The following is an 18,684-nucleotide window of genomic DNA, read 5'->3' as shown; positions in this document are numbered from 1 at the left end:
CATTTAAAAAAAAATCTCTCCGTTTTGTATATATTTTATGAATTTTGTTTAGTTGTAAGTAAGCAAGCATTTTCGACCAAAAAGTAAGCATTAGAACAAATGTATTGTGAATGCCATTATGCGTCATCAACACTTCTTAGACCATCTCCAATGGCTTACTCTATTTTTTAGTCTAAAATAGAGTAACTCTATAATAGAGTTTGAGTTTGCTTCAATGGTACTCTATTTTAGAGTAGAAAATAGAGTGATGAACAAAGAAAAAACAAATTACTCTATATTTGGAGTAAACCTATTTTTCACTCTATTATAGAGTGGGAAATAAAGTACCACTGAAGCATTTTTTACTCTAAACTTTACTTTAGAGTGAAAAATAGAGTTAAAGTGAAAAATAGAGTGGGGTTGGAGATGCTCTTATATAATCCTAAAGCAACCATTTTAAGATCATATACTTATCTTGTATACCCAACATATTTGCATTATCGATATAAGATACATCAATCTATTTAATTAATAAGTGAAAGAAAGTCTTCGCGAAAACTGTTCATTGATTTCCCTGCTTCTTGTCATGTTTCTTTCTACCTTCCACCTGTTGCAAACTCTACGTTTTTTTTGTCATTGAAATCACTTCAAGTGTTTGAACTCCAACAGAAAGTTTGAAGGAAAAAAAGAAACGAAGAAAAATAACAGACAGAACTAACACCACTAGGTGCTTGAGAAACAAATACCCTACGAAGGGTAAAGAGATAAAACCATGGCTTCATACTCCATTAAAACAGGCTATGGCAGCTTCAACCTGAGTATAAAGATGGAGAGTTAACTGCCTCAGCAAAAATAGTGTCATTGAGCCAACTTGGACATCCATGAGCAATAAAAGAACTCCATCGTCCATCATTCGTAATGCTGACAGCAATCTGATCTGCTACTCTATTTGCAAAAACATTCACAACTTCCACCAAACAGCTTTGGAAACAAGATAGAGCTTGACGAGTACACTCAATTAAGTGGGACAAACCCGGGAATCTGTATGGATTGTTCAAGGCCTCCAGAGCTTGAGGTGATGAGATTTCTATGATATAAATATATGGAGGGTAGTCCCCGATTGTCAAGGTATCAAACTAATGGGCTTTTAATAAATGGGGTTTAAAGAGTGAGAGAACTTCAACCGGGACCAAAATCGTTTCTTTTTTGTGAAATCGACAAAAGAGATCGCTAGAAAGTAGGAAACAAAAGAAAACAAATCAGAGAAAAACCTTAAATGGAGACACCAACCATTGGGACCAAAGTTTTTTTTTTTCAAAATGTAGTGAAAGAAAATAGAGACACCACAAAAGAATAAGGTGAAGAGAGAGACCAATCACATAAGACAGCGCTGGGATAAGGCTTCTTAAAACATGATTAGTGGAAGTTTCTTAGGACATGTTGAAGATGGTAATTATTCATTCACATACTGTAAAGATATAATTCCAACGTGGACGTTCAACATTTTAGAAAATATTATCAATCGATATATTGTATTCGTTTAATTTGAAAATACGAATAGTGGCTCATTATTATATTGACTTTTGAAAAGTTAACAAATCCTCCTTTGTCATATTCTTCAGAAGATATGATATTTTTCTTGGTAATTAAATAATATAAAGGAGGCGAATATTTTTCTTGGCAATACGTCACGTAAAAGCAAAGAGGTTTGGTCAAAAGTAAAGAAGAGAATTTCTTTCAAAAAAAAAAAAAAAGTAAAGAAGAGAAAGAGCGAAGGTGTTGGTCTCGTTTCTTCCGGGACTAATACGGTTTAACTTTGCATGATACAAATAGTACCAAAGTTTAAAATCATCTCATAATAGCTTACATGTACACAAAACGAGATAATATGTTACTTTTGCAACACCAGCTTGTTGTAACTAAAGAAATGCAAACCAATATAACCTAGTGGTAACGGTAAGAGTTAGGTTGGGGCAAAATGTAAATCCGTCAATAATTTTAAATTTGATTTTTATTGGGAACAAAATTGAAACCATATCTTAGGGTTGTCTAGAAAATCAGGGAACCTGGTTATATACATTCTTAGGTTTTAAAATAAAAACTAATAAAATGAAATTATAATTTCAAGAAATCTACAAAAAAAAATAGACAAGGGCATAAATAAAGTGTAATAATTATGGCGTATAAACCAGTAAAATAAACGAATAGAAACGAATATAGAAAATGCAGTTGGTGAAGAGTACACGTTGTTCCACTTTTCTGGACTGAAGAAGAAAAAGAGAATATTAAAAAAGTGAATAATTGAGAGCAGACGTTATACCTTCCCCATCCACATTTCTTGCTAACGACACAACAAACAATACATCAATTCTGCCAGATAACGTTTTGAGATTTTCTCTAAAGCTAAAAGTCAATTTAAAGGTATTTCTTGTTAAGATCGAAAACTCTGTTTTGCAGTTTTTGAGTTTTTGAATCAAAGATGGGGAGGTTGTTTGTGGTTCATCTTGAAGGGAAGATCTATAGCTGCAAACACTGCAAGACTCATCTTGCTTTATATGAAGACATCATCTCCAAGGTTTTGTCTCTTTTCCGCCTCTTGCAATCTCTCTGTTTTGGCTTTTTATTATTTCTTGTTTTTATTATTATTCTGAATTTGTGGTTTATCAGTTTTTTATTGCTCTGCATGCTCCTTGATTTGTAGAGGATAATCAGTGATAGATGATTCTGTAGAAGAGATGTGGCTGTGTGTTAATTAGATTCAGTTATGTGAGAAATAGTTAATTCATCTTTAATGTTATTGCTGTTAATTTGATCATCCTATGAAGAAAATTATATATTAAGTAACTCTATGCCTTTGATTTTTTTTTTTTTAAACACAAGCCTTTGATTTTTTGGATGGCTACATTGTTGAACTTTTGGTTCTATACTTGTCATCAATTCAAATCATAGTTTTGAACATTGAGCTCCCCTTTAGCTGATCTGAGAGAAGCAATCATCTGAAAAACAGATTTGTATCTTTGATACCTTTGTGGTCTAAAGAATGAATACTTTCTGGTTCTTGAGAAGAACAAAGTATCAGTTGAAGCCACTAACTAAGCTCTCACTGATTCTTCATTTGTTGTTTTCTTTAGCTAATGTGTTTGTATGTGGGTGTGTGTTTCTTGTTCAGTCTTTTCACTGTAAGCATGGAAAAGCTTATCTTTTCAACAAAGTGTAAGTTTTCTAATTTCTAAAGTACCTAAAGATTATATCAAATGATGATAATCCAGTACTCCTAATATTGGGATGGTATTTCTGATGATGATCTGGTTTAGTTCCAATGTTACAATTGGAGAAACAGAAGACAGAATGATGATGACAGGAAAACATACAGTGGCTGACATTTTCTGTGTCTCATGTGGATCAATAGTTGGTTGGAGATATGTAAGAAAGAACATGGGACATTGCAAAAAGAAACATCCATATTTTCTTGTGTGGTTATAACTTTCTTTGGTTGTGTATGGTGTTACCAGGAGACTGCTCATGAGAAGAGCCAGAAGTACAAAGAAGGAAAGTCAGTTCTTGAAAGGTTATATTTAGAACATTTCAGGACTTCAACTTCAAGAACATGATAGTTTCTTGTTTGATAATCAAGAAAACTGTTGTGACAGATTTAAGATATCGGGTCCTGATGGAAGCAACTACTGGGTGAGTAGCCATGGAAGGCATATAGGTGGAAGTGATGCAGATGATTCTTGAAGTCCTCTCTCTATCCTTATGATTTGGCATCCATTGTAAATGTAAATTCTTCAACCTCAACTCCAACTTGCTTTTATAAGACCAACAAAAGAGCTTTATTCTATTGCGCTCAATATTATCTGAAAATCCCTCAGTAAATAAACTCTGATTCTGTGTAATGATCATGCTTCATCAAAACCTATGCTTCTTATTCGTATTGCTATAATTATAAACTATACATTTCGTATTTGTATTTTACTATAAACCACCAAGATAGAGCCAAAGGGGCTTTAGATGGATATTGTAAAATTCACATCGCCTTGGAAATAACTGAAATGCTAATACATGAATGATCTCGCAATAAAAAGCTTGAAAATTTTGTTTATGCAAGAATGAATATCTTTTCATAATTGTAAAATATTATAAAAAAGTGATAATAACCTCTTTGAAGTTTTTTCCCTTGAAAAAAACATGCTATAATATCATGGATAAATTTGTAAGAAAGATATTCCACGAAATGAGTTTCTGATTTGAAACATAACGTCAAGAAACTGTATGGAGTGTTTTCCACGACTGGAATCAAACGCGTCCAACCATTTAATCTCAAAACTGAACTAAAGAAAATGAAAAAAAAAATGATTAACGTCTAAAATAGTTTGATTGAGAGCATCTATCAACACAATAAGTAGTGTAAGAAAAGTCAGACCATCAAATCAGATAGACATAACCTTTTCAATTCCCTTCTATCAGTCAACGGCAACGCAAAGACTTGAATGTCAATAGTCGATCAAATGTCAACTTATCAAGGTTGTCCAACAGAACAACCAATGGGCCGTAAAATGTCAGATACTCAATTTTAGAGGCCCAGCGAAGGTGTAGAGATGTGTTACCTCTTCTTCCTTTTGAGAAAATATGGTTTTGGTCAACAAACCCTTTAACCAATGGTGTCTTAGTGCTTACTGACCAAACCCACAGAAGTCAATTGATCAGTCTTTCTCAGTGATGGTAGGCTTGTTTCTTCATTTTCTGCTAACTACTCCACTTTTCCTCCAAATGTAGTTAGCTCAGATAACACATTGAGATTAATCAAAGAATAAACCAAATAAATGGAGTCAGACAAATTTGACCATTTGCTCTCCTTAAAACCATCTTCTTTACACACACATCTTATTTCATATTTGAGACTTTCAAGAAATGGGGAGCTTCTTCATCTTACTTTGCTTCTTCTTATTCTTATTCTTCAACGGAGAATTCACAGCTGCAAGCAAGTTTTGGAGCAGACTAGAGATGGCTGAGATGAATGGCTACGGGGAACACAAACTCTCCTCTGTGGTCATCACCGGTTCTCTTCTTTGCAACACTCCTGTTTCAGGTATTCTCTATATATATGTCTTTGCGTCGAAGTCTTTATGTTTTTGTGTTTAACTACACATAACAATCTAACAATTGACATGATCTTATAGATGCCACTGTTGCCATCAAGTGCCACACTGGTTTCAAAAAGAGATCAAACTGGATAAAAGCTGTTACTAATGACTTTGGAGAGTTTGTCATTCATCTTCCTTCTCATCTTCACGCAATTCCTCACTTAGAAAAGGCATGTTTTGTGAAACCAATACATGTGCCTAAACACTACCATAGATGCTACAAGGCTTTGTCCAAATCCAATCTGCACAAAGGCATAAAACTTGTCTCGTCCAAAGATGGTTTCCGTGTCTACACCTCAGGAACGATCAGGTTACATGGATACAGTTCAAGATCATCCCAAGCTCGTAAAGCCGACATGTAAAACATTAGATAACTTGTGAAACAAGCATGTCTTACATTTTCATTGTCCTCACTTGTTTAGCTGGCGCTTAAGTCACAAAACTAAGTTTGAGTCTCTCTGCATTGTTAATCATATTCACACAAACATAAACATATACTCCATACTTTTTCATACGAATTAAAGAGACGTACACGACTTGCGGTTAGAACCAAGTTAGTATGTAGTTTTACTAGTCAAATCAAGGTCGACGTGATGTACACGAAGTGCGCATGATTTCGTTTACTGATGAATCTCCTGCATACAATTTCTAGAGTTAAAAAGGAAAAAAAAATCTAGAATTTATTTAAAAAAATAAGAAATAATATAAACAAAAGATTTTTTTAAAAAAACTGATTTGTTATTGTATTACAAATTACGAAAAAATTACATTTAAAAAAAGATTACATAATAAATTCAAAATGATAATTATCTGTTTTATAAATATTCACACGTAATGATTTTACTTGTATCATCTTTTAAAAATTCAAGCTTAACGGTTTTATTTGAACTATATTAAAAATTTAATGTAACCTTTTTGACAATGATCTACATAATTATTAATAAAGTGATTTTTTTGAAATTGAAAATTTCTGGTGTAGTAATATTAATGGATAAAAGATTACGGATCCTATATGAATCATGGTAGCAACACATTTGGATATATATATGTAACATAATATAATCTCATTCTTAAATTAATACAAAAACTACAAAACGATCCTGCTTCAAATCCTCCTCTTTCATAGAGACTTTCCTTCTCATCTTCAATCTCTGAACCACCAAATCAGTTCTTTGATTCTGAAGAAACACATTTTCCTGATTCACTATAAACCCTAATAATTATATTCTTAAAAACCAAAACTTATTTTTATAAGAAAAATTTGAACAAATGGGGAAGGAGAAGAAGACAGAGTCGCACTCCAATGGGAGTTACAACTACAAGATGTTCAAATGCTTCAACCGCAAGTTCAAGATCAACGAAGTCCAACCCACCAACGACGTCCGTGACGCTTTCTGCAAATTCTCCGTCAACGGCGGCGGCGGCGAAAGCGACGGAGACCGATCATCCGGCGTTATGGGGGCAGAGCAGCTCTGTTCTTTCCTCGACGACCACCAAGTCCATTCAGTAACCACCGTCGCCGAGGCTCAACGGTTAATCGACGAGGTTATAAGACGTAGACACCACGTCACGCGTTTCACGCGCCATGGACTTGACCTAGACGACTTCTTCAACTTCCTATTTTACGACGATCTCAATCCTCCCATCAAGTCTCACGTAAAATCTTTAAAACTCTAATCTTCTCTTTCAAGAATCGAAACTTTGTTATTACAATGAATGTGAAATGTTGTGTCTGAAACAGGTGCACCAAGACATGACATTGCCGTTGTCGCATTACTTTATATACACGGGACACAACTCGTATCTTACGGGGAACCAACTAAGTAGTGATTGTAGCGAAGTCCCTGTGATCAAAGCTTTGCAAAGAGGAGTTCGAGTTATTGAGCTTGATCTTTGGCCTAACTCTACTGGAACAGATATCAATGTTCTTCATGGAAGGTCAACCTTCTTTTTCTTTATTCTCTTAATACAAAACGTTTTCAGATCAAATTGGCACGACCGGATGAAACATTTGCCTTTGACCCTCATAATTTAAATATTTATTATGCATACATTGTATTGTGACAACCCGCCCCGTGGAACTACTCGCCCATGGGCCCCAGGCTCACAGCGCTGCAGCGCACCGACCCCAACCCCTCCTTTATGAGTTCTCACTAACTCCATAATTAGGTTGTTGGTGGGCCTCGAACCCAGGACCTCACCCTTTAACAGCATTCCCACAGGACAAGTTGTCACCAATTGACCTAATTATGGAGTTAGTGAGAACTCAGAATGGAGGGGTTGGGGTCGGTGCGCTGCAGCGCTGTGAAATCTGAGGTTCCCACAGGGCAGGTTGTCACATGTATGGCCTCAAATTATCAAAATTTTAAATGTTTATGGCTCCTTAAATCTCATATCCGGCTTCTTGTTTTCTTCAGAACGCTCACAACGCCTGTACCGCTGATCAAATGCTTGAAATCGATAAGAGATTACGCGTTTTCTAGCTCGCCTTATCCGGTTATCATCACTTTGGAGGATCATCTTAGAGCTGATCTTCAAGCCAAAGTGGCTGAGGTAATATAATACTATGTATTTTGTGAAACAATCAGGTTATTTTTCCAATGTTTTGTGAACTTTTTTTGTTCTTTTTTATAGATGGCTACAAAGATATTTGGACAAATGTTGTATTACCCTGAGTCAGATAGCTTAGAAGAGTTTCCTTCTCCTGCTTCACTGCTTCATCGGATAATCATTTCAACTAAACCGCCTAAAGAGTATCTTGAATCAAGGAACCCGTTAGTTAAACAGAAGGATAATAGCAATGTATCTCCATCTTCAGAGGAGGAAACACCTGAAAAAGAGGAGATTCAGACACTAGAAAGTATGTTGTCTTACGATGATTATGAAACCAAGGTAAGAAAACATTAGATTAATAATTGTCTTACATTATTTGTTGTTTTGTAATTTAGTTTTGAGTTTTGAACTAGAGTGATAGTGATCAGCAGGAGGAGGAAGAAGAAGCGAGCGAAGAACAGAAACCAGTTTACAAACGACTGATCACTATCCATGCTGGGAAACCAAAGGGGTCGGTGAAAGAAGAGATGAAAGTTGCGGTTGATAAAGTGAGACGTTTGAGTTTAAGCGAGCAAGAACTTGACAGGACATGTTCATCCAACAGTCAAGATGTTGTAAGGTTTACACAGAAGAATTTGCTTAGGATATACCCGAAAGGAACAAGAATTAACTCCTCAAACTACAAACCACTTATTGGTTGGACTCATGGAGCACAAATGATTGCATTCAATATGCAGGTAACAAACTAAAGGGCTAACTAAGGATAGCTTGGGTCTTACGCTACCTTTTTGGCTTTTGTTTAGGCCTGACCCTATATGTGTAATAATTTATTTGTGATTATAGGGATATGGGAAATCTCTGTGGTTGATGCACGGTATGTTTAGAGCCAATGGAGGCTGCGGATATGTCAAGAAACCTAACTTCTTGATGAAGAAAGGGTTTCATGAGGAAGTCTTTGACCCTAGGAAGAAACTTCCTGTGAAAGAAACGTTAAAGGCAAGTCAACAACAATTTAACAATACTATACAGGATGTGTAAAATTTTTTAAATGCCATACCATTTTGATGTTGTTTATTAATAGGTGAAAGTGTATATGGGAGATGGATGGCGTCTAGACTTCAGTCACACTCATTTCGACGCATATTCTCCTCCTGATTTCTACACTAAGGTATTAATATCAATTTAACCAAATAGGGTCTTTCTAACATTCTTTCAAAACGTTACAAGATTGTGGATTTGTGACATTTTGTAGATGTTCATAGTGGGTGTACCAGCAGATAATGCAAAGAGGAAGACAAAAATAATTGTAGACAATTGGTATCCAATTTGGGATGAAGAGTTCAGCTTCCCATTAACAGTGCCAGAGCTTGCTTTGCTTAGGATTGAAGTCAGAGAGTATGATATGTCTGAGAAGGATGATTTTGGGGGACAAACATGCTTGCCTGTTTCAGAGCTAAGACCAGGGATTAGATCTGTTCCTTTGTATGATAAGAAGGGAGAGAAAATGAAGTCAGTACGGCTTCTTATGCGTTTCATCTTTGAATGATTTGGCTTAATAGGAGTGGTAGTGTTTGAGAGAGAGTTTGGACCATTTTGAGAAAACCTTTTGAGGTATTGTATAATAGGAGTGGATCTTTGCTCTGCTATCTCCAATAGTGTTTAGATCTATCATATTAAAAAAAATATATAGAATTTATAATTTTTTCCAATATATAAAATCTAAATGTAAGATGATCCAGACAAATTTACACGGCAACTGGAACAAAAGTATGTTAAGGAAGTCCAAAAATCAGAATTTAGAAAATTACCCGAGAGCAATTCATTATTTGTACAAGGCAAAAAACCAGTTGGCTTTGGCTCATGAATCTTTAATGTTGTTGAGAGGATGGCTCTTTCGAGTCGCATCATCGTGTGATGGTGTGAATTATTATCATATATTTATTCCCAGTTATCAGTTAATGAGCACCCTATTGGGTTAAGGGTTATATGATACATCACAGGAAGACTCATGAGCATTACACCTCAAAGCCAACTGGTTACTAATACAATAATTCACTCCTCCTTATATACTACGTCAGTTTCTTTAAAGTTTCCGATGTGGGAAGCGTTATAGTTAATTAATTACAAAAGGTAAACTTTATCTTAGAAAAAGGAAATCAGTTTAATTTGGATATTAATTATTACTTTTTTTCGTTTTGGAATAGGTAACGTTTCTTCTAGTTCAAAACACACTTGATATTAATGGATGATATGGATATGGACCTCAGTGAACCAAACATGGTTTTGAAGGGACTCACTGTAAAGATTTGGAAGAGCTTCATGATAATATATCACTTTGCATCTGGATTCGGATCGTGCAATTCCAACACGAGTACAGTATTAGGAGGCGCTTCTTGTGGTAAGCGATTGAGAGTTAGAAGAGCAAAAGGGTAAGATGATCATGATCCACATGTGGAATTTTCAAAGCTGTTATTGAAGTAGTTCATAATTGAGATGTATAGAACTTTACAACAGGGTGGTGGTATTCATCATATACTGTATTTCTCTTCTCCTTTGTTAAACTATATGTTTTTTTCTCATTTTTTTGAAAGAATTCTCAAAATAAATATCCAATCCAATTTTCTATAACATTATTGTATCTCTTAACTTCAAGCAAAACAGTTCAAGGGAGAAAGCTCTGCCAAAAATACATAAAATATTCCTTTATTGGTCTAACCAACTTGGTTATCATGATTAGGATTCTAGACATTTAAATGAATCATGAACAATACACAATTACTTGGATCACGATTGATTTGAGACAGAAGCTATAAGGACATGTTTCCCTTGGCCTGATTCCACTAAACATTCGTTTGACACAGAGACGTTCGTTTCTGAACTTTTTAGGGTTCCTTCAAACATCAGGCCATAGCTATGCATTTCAATTATGCTGACTGTTGACCCCACTGATTTTCACATTTTTATTAGGGTTCTACGGTACGAGACTACGAGTATTGTGTAGTGAGACAGGGAGATAGAAATAGATAGCACTGATATTTTGGAAGTTGAAAACTGAAATAAAAGAAAGCTAAAAGTATGCAAGTCCAGAAATCAAATTTTATAAATTATACGACGTTTATATTTCAATCAATCTCAGAATTCATGTGCGATTTTTCTCTTTGGACTTTTGAGCTAATCCATTATTCGTAAGGTAAAAAAATCAGTTGGCTTTGGCTCATGAATCTTTAATGTTAGAGACGATGGCTCTTTCGAGTCGCATCACCGTGTGTTAGTGTATGTATATCATATATGTATTCCCCCAAACTGTCAGTTGAAACGTACCCTAGTGGGTCAAGGGTTATATGATAACATAGGAAAACTCAAGATTTAACCACCTCAAAGATAACTGGTTATTTTTTCAATAACTTGCTCTTTCTTATATACCACGCTAGTTACTTTAATGTCTCCGATGTGGGATTCATTCATTGTTATTTGTTACTTTTAGATTAATTAGCCCACATATTATTAAACGGTTAAATAATTAAATACAAAAGGTAACTTTTAGTTTAGAAAATAAGAAAATCAGTTTAATTTGGGGAAGTTAATTATTACTTTTTCGTTTTGGAATATGTAAGTTTCTTCTAGTTCAAAACACATCACCTCGAGCAAGTTTCAGAGAGTTAGATATACGCTATGAATCTTTCAGATGCTAATGTTGCAGCAGAGGAGGTGGTTGGTTCTTTATCGTCGGAGCTCATGCGTGATGATGATCATGAAGAAGAAACCAATCCGGAAAAAACTATTGGAAACTAAAGTACTTCAAGATTGGAGTGGAGTCAGTATATATACCCAAACGCACTATGATCACAATAACCCACCTCCAAAAGTAATTCAAGGATACAAGTTTAACATGCCAAGGAAACCAAAGTACTTCAACCATGTTAACATATTCTACCAAAAGAGTCAAACAGAAACTCTTTACAGCTTTTTCTATCATTCCTTATGATTCAAAGCCAAGATTCAACTCAGTTACCAACTATTGCATGTGGAACTGAAACTGAGAAAAAAACATATTAAATAAGTCGAACAATCAAATTTTAGAACCTTTCATGATCCATGTACACGAGACAGTCCAACTGTATTTATTCACAACTCGTAAAAGGAAAGTAAGGACAATACACAATTACTTGGATCAGGGATCGATTCGAGACAGAAGCTAAGGACATTTTTCGTTTGGCTCTGATTTGATAAAAACTTCTGTCTGAAACAGACTCGATCGTTTCTGAACTTTGTAGAGTTCCTTCGAGCATCAGGCTATAGCGATGAGATTCAATTGTGTTCATGTGACTGATTTTTCTCATTTTTATTAGGGTCTCGAAGGAAGTATGTATTGTGTATTATCACTTGGGTTATGTGGTACGAGTATTGGATAAGGTAACAAGATTATATCAAAAAACCAGTTGGCTTTGGCTTCACATGAATCTTTAATGTTGGAGACGATGGCTCTTTCGAGTCGCATCATCTTGTGATGGTGTGTATTATCATATATATATATATTCCCAGCTGTCAATTTATGAGCAAAAACCCTATTGGGTTATGGGTGTTATATGATTATAACAATAAGACTCATGTGCTTTCAACCTCAAAGCCAACTGCTTACTAATGCATTAATTTGCCCTTTCTTATATACCACAGTATTTACTTTAAAGTTTCCGATGTGGGATGCATTACTACTCAATTACTTTTTTGGACGACTTTATTTGAACATTAAATACAAAAGGCTAATGTTACTTTAGAAAAGGAAAATCAGTTTAATTTGGAACTTAATTATTACATTTTCCTTTTGTAACACACCTGATATTCTGAAATCAATTTCAGCCACAAAATTCAACAGGGAAGAAGTTTCCACTAAAGTTTCCACTAATAGATTTGTGTGGTGGAAGAAGTCTGAAAAAAATTGTGACAACCCGCCCCGTGGAACTACCCGCCCATGGGCCCCAGGCTCACAGCGCTGCAGCGCACCGACCTCAACCCCTCTATTATGAGTTCTCACTAACTCCATAATTAGGTTGTTGGTGGGCCTCGAACCCAGGACCTCACCCTTTAACAGCATTCCCACAGGACAAGCTGTCACCAATTGACCTGCAGATCAATTGGTGACAGCTTGTCCTGTGGGAATGCTGTTAAAGGGTGAGGTCCTGGGTTCGAGGCCCACCAACAACCTAATTATGGAGTTAGTGAGAACTCATAATAGAGGGGTTGGGGTCGGTGCGCTGCAGCGCTGTGAGCCTTGGGCCCATGGGCGGGTAGTCCCACGGGGCGGGTTGTCACAAAAAGTCGACTTTTTTGTGACAACCCGCCCCGTGGGACTACCCGCCCATGGGCCCAAGGCTCACAGCGCTGCAGCGCACCGACCCCAACCCCTCTATTATGAGTTCTCACTAACTCCATAATTAGGTTGTTGGTGAGCCTCGAACCCAGGACCTCACCCTTTAACAGCATTCCCACAGGACAAGCTGTGACAACCCGCCCCGTGGGACTACCCGCCCATGGGCCCCAGGCTCACAGCGCTGCAGCGCACCGACCCCAACCCCTCTATTATGAGTTCTCACTAACTCCATAATTAGGTTGTTGGTGGGCCTCGAACCCAGGACCTCACCCTACCCGCCCCGTGGAACTACCCGCCCATGGGTCCCAGGCTCACAGCGCTGCAGCGCACCGACCCCAACCCCTCTATTATGAGTTCTCACTAACTCCATAATTAGGTTGTTGGTGGGCCTCGAACCCAGGACCTCACCCTTTAACAGCATTCCCACAGGACAAGCTGTCAGACAACCCGCCCCGTGGAACTACCCGCCCATGGGCCCCAGGCTCACAGCGCTGCAGCGCACCGACCCCAACCCCTCTATTATGAGTTCTCACTAACTCCATAATTAGGTTGTTGGTGGGCCTCGAACCCAGGACCTCACCCTTTAATAGCATTCCCACAGGACAAGCTGTCACCAATTGATCTGCAGGTCAATTGGTGACAGCTTGTCCTGTGGGAATGCTGTTAAAGGGTGAGGTCCTGGGTTCGAGGCCCACCAACAACCTAATTATGGAGTTAGTGAGAACTCATAATAGAGGGGTTGGGGTCGGTGCGCTGCAGCGCTGTGAGCCTGGGGCCCATGGGCGGGTAGTTCCACGGGGCAGGTTGTCACAAAAATATTACGTGAAAGCGAAGAGGAGAAGTCATGTATGGAGAAGATGGCAGAGGTTGATAAGTTGAAGAAGAGCAAAGAGAATCGAGAGAGCTAGACACGAGGAAGATATGGCGTTATTAGAAGTGCTTGACTTGACTTTCCAGATTTGGGAAAATAAAGAGCCAAGCAAAGCCAATCAACGTATGCTACGAGCAGTTAATGAATAAGATTTGGAAGAGCTTCGTGATGATATCACTTGGAATCTGTGTTGGAGAGATGATGATAAAATATACATATTGTTATGAGATAGCAACATAATTTCACATTACAGAACCAAAAGCAGTCAATAGAAACTACCTTTATTAAACCTTCCTTGGAGTTTTATTATCCCAATCCTATGCATTATCATTCAAGTCAATATTTAGTACAAAACAAACCATCTTTGGAATTAATATATACTAGGTTAAGATCCGCTTCTTGCGCATAATGAATATTATATATAAATTTATTTTAAAGTATTATATATTTTTTGCATATTATGAAATAATAAATATATTGAATAATTAAAAATTTAGTAACTATTACGTATATAATTAAATTGGTACAAATAATTAAATATATTTTATTAATCCACACAAACACTTTTTCTATTTTATATGTTATAAAATTAAGTTTAAATGATATTAACATAGATATACAGTACATTTTTAATATTGACATCTGTTAAAAAATATTTTATACTCATATTATTTTTGATCGTTTGTATTTCTTTATAACAAAATTCTTAAACCAATAATAATAATAAAATATTTGTGGGATATTTAATAGTTTTAGTAATTTATAATTTTAACAACATTCAATGCTTAGTTTAAAATCTAAATATTAAGTTGTCAATAATTGTTCAAAATGTTTATCCAAAAATTTCAAAGCAAATTCAAAATTAAAATACTTACGTATTTTATATGGTATATAATTTATGTTTAAAATATTAATATACATATATATAATATTTATTAAATGAGACTTCTTACTTATGTAATTTCGTAATCATTTGTATCTTGTTATAGCATAAATTTTAAACCATGGATCACAAAAATTTCAATGTGAGATTTTTAACAACTTTAGTAATTTATCTACGTTTTTAAAATTCATAATATAACATATACGAAAAAAAATATTTTTTTTATATAGTTAATATGATTGTTTAATTTATTTTAAAATAAATTAAAAATGATAGAGAATAAACTGATTTTTATCAAACATTTAATATTCAAAATCATTAATTGTCATATATACTTTAGCCACATTAGGTAATTCCATGATTTTTATTTAAGGAAAACAATGAAGAATATTTATGATAATTTATGGTTAGTCTAATAAAAAGTTTATTATATATTTATATGGACCAACATATTTTACTAAAGATTCTAAGAATGATTGTGGTGATGACATGTGGGCACAAAAATATGTTGTAATGCTTTTCTTTTAATATATATGGGGATATATCACAGATTCTGAGAAAACAATATGGATTTTAGGTACTTACATATTCTCTTCAAGTGAATACCGCCAGTTTTTTGGAGAACAGTTTTGAAACACACAAGGTCGTCCACAATGGTGAATATGATCCGCAAATACTTGAATCCGTAGCCAAGTTTGACAATCGTTGCTATAAAAATAGAGATAAAAGATGAGATTAAAAAAAGTTATTGACGATGTAATGTAAGAGATCCATCAACTTACATGCCCCCCAAACCACTCCTTCTGTCTGAAGGGATCTTACAGACTCCTCTAACTTCTTTATGTCAGGCTTGTCACCCAACAGCCGTTTAAGCACTAAGCCTGACTTGCAAGCTAGTCAAGCAAATAATCCGATGACAAACCCATTTCAGATAAATGTAGATAAAGAGATACAAACCAAAACTTACACTCTTTACTCTTTGAGGATACTCTCGAAGGACCTGCTCTCTCTTCCCCAAAAAGGTCAAAATCATCCTAGATATGATTGAAGCAGTAATATATAAAGTTGTACAAAATATATTCTATGATTCATCTAGAAAGAAAAAAATAAACACTATAATATATGAGCAAAATATAATCTCTGAAAACCCTTATTTGAAAGATAAAGAAACAATTCAGAGTACCTCAGAATCAGATTCCTCTTCTTTGATTCCATTAACTTCATCTCACAATACACACACACATAACATCTTTAGCATTAATTTATATAAAAATATTTAAGCTTCCAGGAGTTTAAGAATGGATTCTCGATACTCACATATTCTGTTTAAGCTCAGAGTTTGACAGCTCTTGACATACGGATTATCAGCTATTTGCTCTTTGACAAAGGTGTTGAGCGTCACAATGCGTCGAAGATGCACAAGGTGTCCGACGGTGGTGCACTCAATCCCCAACAACTTGATTCCACAACCAACGGGGACAAACTTTGCTGTATAAACAATGAGAGACTTTCAGAATATTATAAGAAAAACCGGCCGATAATTTAGAAATATAATTAACTTACATGCTCCCCAAAACAATCCTGCCACATGAATGGATCTGACAGTTTCCTCTAGCTTCTTCATATCGGCCTCATCTTCATTCGGTTGGATAAGAACTAGAGCTGAAACTTTGACATTAAAGAAATAACTAAGGATGATCTAATGAATATTCATCTTGACATTTTAGTCTAAGAGTGTATAACACAAACTCACATTCGTACAAGTCGCTAGTCTCAACATTGACACGCCCAAAAGACATTATCTGTGTTTCGACAATGCCTTCAAAAACATCAGTTTCCTCATCAAGGGGCACTGTGCCTATGATCCGCAACAACTTGACTCCATAACCAACTGAGACAACTTTTGCTAAGGGATTACATAATCTAATTAGTATACCTTTCCGATATTTTAGAAACATAATCTAATTAGTATACCAACTCTTACATGCTCCCCAAACTAGTCCTTCCATTTGAATGGATCTTACTTGTTCCTCTAGCTTATTCATGTCGGTCTCATCATCCTCCGGCATGACAACTATTACAATCGACTCCCAAGCTGTCCAAAGAAACAAACCCATTTATGTATTGAGTATATATACACGAAGAGTGTTCAAACCGAAACTTACATATTTTCTTTGTAGTGGATGCTATTAAAGAAGCTGGTCTCTCTTCAGCCTCTTCCCCGATAAGGTCAACATCTTGATCATTATCATCATCGTCAATAACCACTACACCATCCTTACCATATGATGGAAACAATAACATATATATAAGATGTGGATCTTACTTACTTTTTTTTTTATTTGTCTATAATAATTAGAGCCCTTGTGGGCAAACAAGCATTAAAAATAGAATACCTTAGAATTACCATCAGCCTCTTCTGTGATAGAGGCTGATCCGTCAATAGTAACACCACTTCCTTCAGAAGAGATACCTCTGCGAAGAGAGACACTGAATTAGACTATATACAAGCAGCTAAAAAGTTTCAAAAATCCATGCAAAGCAAATGGAGAAACTTACGAGATACTCAAGAGAGTTTCAATGTGGTTGTACCAACGTGATGCATTCACATACTTTGAAGGTGGAGATTTTGAAAGAGCCGCATAGATAGTGATATCATCTTTTGAAGCCTTGTGACTGATTGTTATAAGGTTAGAACTAAATATATTAGAGTTGTGAAAAACATAGAGAAGCAATAGTGAAACAACTGATTACAAGAAGAGATTTTCTAACATCTTTATGGTGTTATGTCAAATACATGACAAGGAAAAAGTCTAACCTTGTGATGTAATAACGAGTGAGAAGATGCTCGTCTAGCTTCTTCAGTCCAGCATCAGAGTTGAGATTGGGGAAAGCAGCCATTGATTCTAAGGCTCTTACCTTTTTGACTGACATGAAAACGAGTGATATGAGATGGAATCAACAAAAGAAGTACTTGGATTGCTGAAAATGTTACAAGTACATATACTAAGAAAAAGGTTGTCAGTAGATTCATTCAATGTTGTTTTACAAAAAAAAAAAAAGATTCATTCAATGTTCTTACAATAATTTATATATATGAAAATGAATTCTAAACTTTTTTTTCCCTAAATTGAGATTATTACAAGCAAAAGTTTCTAAGAGACATGCAAAACTGGTCAAAAAGTTTTCACTTTCAGATTAAGACAAAGCAGATATCATTTAATAAAAGAAATAAAAATAATAACATTGAGGACGATCGAAGGAGCTCGCGGGGGTGAATGAGGAAGAACGTCGTTGCTGCTTTCTTTTTCTTCTTTTCATTTTGTGTGTTACTCTCTCTGTTTGATAAGATTAAATTGAATAGTAAAAAGTCGAATAATAGTGACTTTGTTATTAGTTCCCGAAAAATATGGGAAAATCCGCAACAAGATACTCGTTTATCTTCTTCTATATTGACTTTTTTTTTTTTTTATCAACTTCTATATTGACTTTGTTATTTAACATGTTTAACCTGTGCTTTAGTGGGCTTATGGCCGGATAGAAGCCCACCTGAGTAAAAGGACGACCACGCGCGGGATTGTTTAGGAATTTTGTTGTTTTTTAATTCTTGTTTTATTTTATTTTATTCATAAAATAAAAGGTTAATAAGTGTGTTAATTAAGTGAATTTCCAGGGATTTCTCTTGCAAATAAAAACCGCAGAAGAGTTTTTTCAACTAAATGAGTTGTAATCTATACTATTAAAATAGAAATCATGACTTAATTCATATGTGATTTTTTTTATTTGGACCACCCTTTAGAAAGTTATTAAAATTATTTTTTGTATAAATATATGAATTATTTGAATTATTCTAAAACAAACAAATCAAATAGAGCCTATATTTTTT

General features: G+C 35.3%; 4 protein-coding genes across 4 annotated transcripts; 3 read left to right on the top strand and 1 right to left on the bottom strand.

Annotated features, from left to right (window-relative positions):
- Positions 1–2,235: 2,235 nt before the first annotated feature.
- Positions 2,236–3,943, top strand: LOC106447441 (protein yippee-like). Its single transcript, XM_013889358.3, has 5 exons — positions 2,236–2,554; positions 3,149–3,192; positions 3,294–3,402; positions 3,492–3,547; positions 3,630–3,943. Exons 1-5 carry the CDS (start codon positions 2,459–2,461, stop codon positions 3,715–3,717), a joined length of 393 nt encoding a protein of 130 aa, XP_013744812.1. The 5' UTR covers positions 2,236–2,458; the 3' UTR covers positions 3,718–3,943.
- A 221-nt stretch (positions 3,944–4,164) lies between these two features.
- On the top strand, positions 4,165–5,664 carry LOC106450264. The gene is made up of 2 exons (XM_013891909.3): positions 4,165–5,068; positions 5,160–5,664. Exons 1-2 carry the CDS (start codon positions 4,891–4,893, stop codon positions 5,483–5,485), a joined length of 504 nt encoding a protein of 167 aa, XP_013747363.2. The 5' UTR covers positions 4,165–4,890; the 3' UTR covers positions 5,486–5,664.
- A 475-nt stretch (positions 5,665–6,139) lies between these two features.
- On the top strand, positions 6,140–10,496 carry LOC106450263 (phosphoinositide phospholipase C 6-like). The gene is made up of 8 exons (XM_013891908.3): positions 6,140–6,779; positions 6,865–7,061; positions 7,541–7,676; positions 7,758–8,015; positions 8,090–8,413; positions 8,520–8,672; positions 8,758–8,844; positions 8,929–10,496. The coding sequence occupies exons 1-8, from the start codon at positions 6,393–6,395 to the stop codon at positions 9,220–9,222; spliced, it is 1,836 nt and encodes a 611-aa protein (XP_013747362.2). The 5' UTR covers positions 6,140–6,392; the 3' UTR covers positions 9,223–10,496.
- A 2,575-nt stretch (positions 10,497–13,071) lies between these two features.
- LOC106448923 lies at positions 13,072–17,699 on the bottom strand. Its single transcript, XM_048778235.1, has 14 exons — positions 17,617–17,699; positions 17,358–17,495; positions 17,195–17,273; positions 16,964–17,075; positions 16,783–16,893; positions 16,552–16,704; positions 16,362–16,460; positions 16,116–16,286; positions 15,982–16,016; positions 15,766–15,832; positions 15,581–15,691; positions 15,384–15,506; positions 14,195–14,232; positions 13,072–14,100 (listed from the first exon to the last, which is right to left on the bottom strand). Coding segments are annotated over exons 1-13 (1,284 nt in total). The 3' UTR covers positions 13,072–14,100; positions 14,195–14,230.
- Positions 17,700–18,684: the final 985 nt, after the last annotated feature.

The sequence above is a fragment of the Brassica napus genome, chromosome A4 (assembly GCF_020379485.1).
Source record: "Brassica napus cultivar Da-Ae chromosome A4, Da-Ae, whole genome shotgun sequence".
NCBI lineage: Eukaryota > Viridiplantae > Streptophyta > Magnoliopsida > Brassicales > Brassicaceae > Brassica > Brassica napus.
This window is presented reverse-complemented; position numbering and strand designations above follow the sequence as displayed.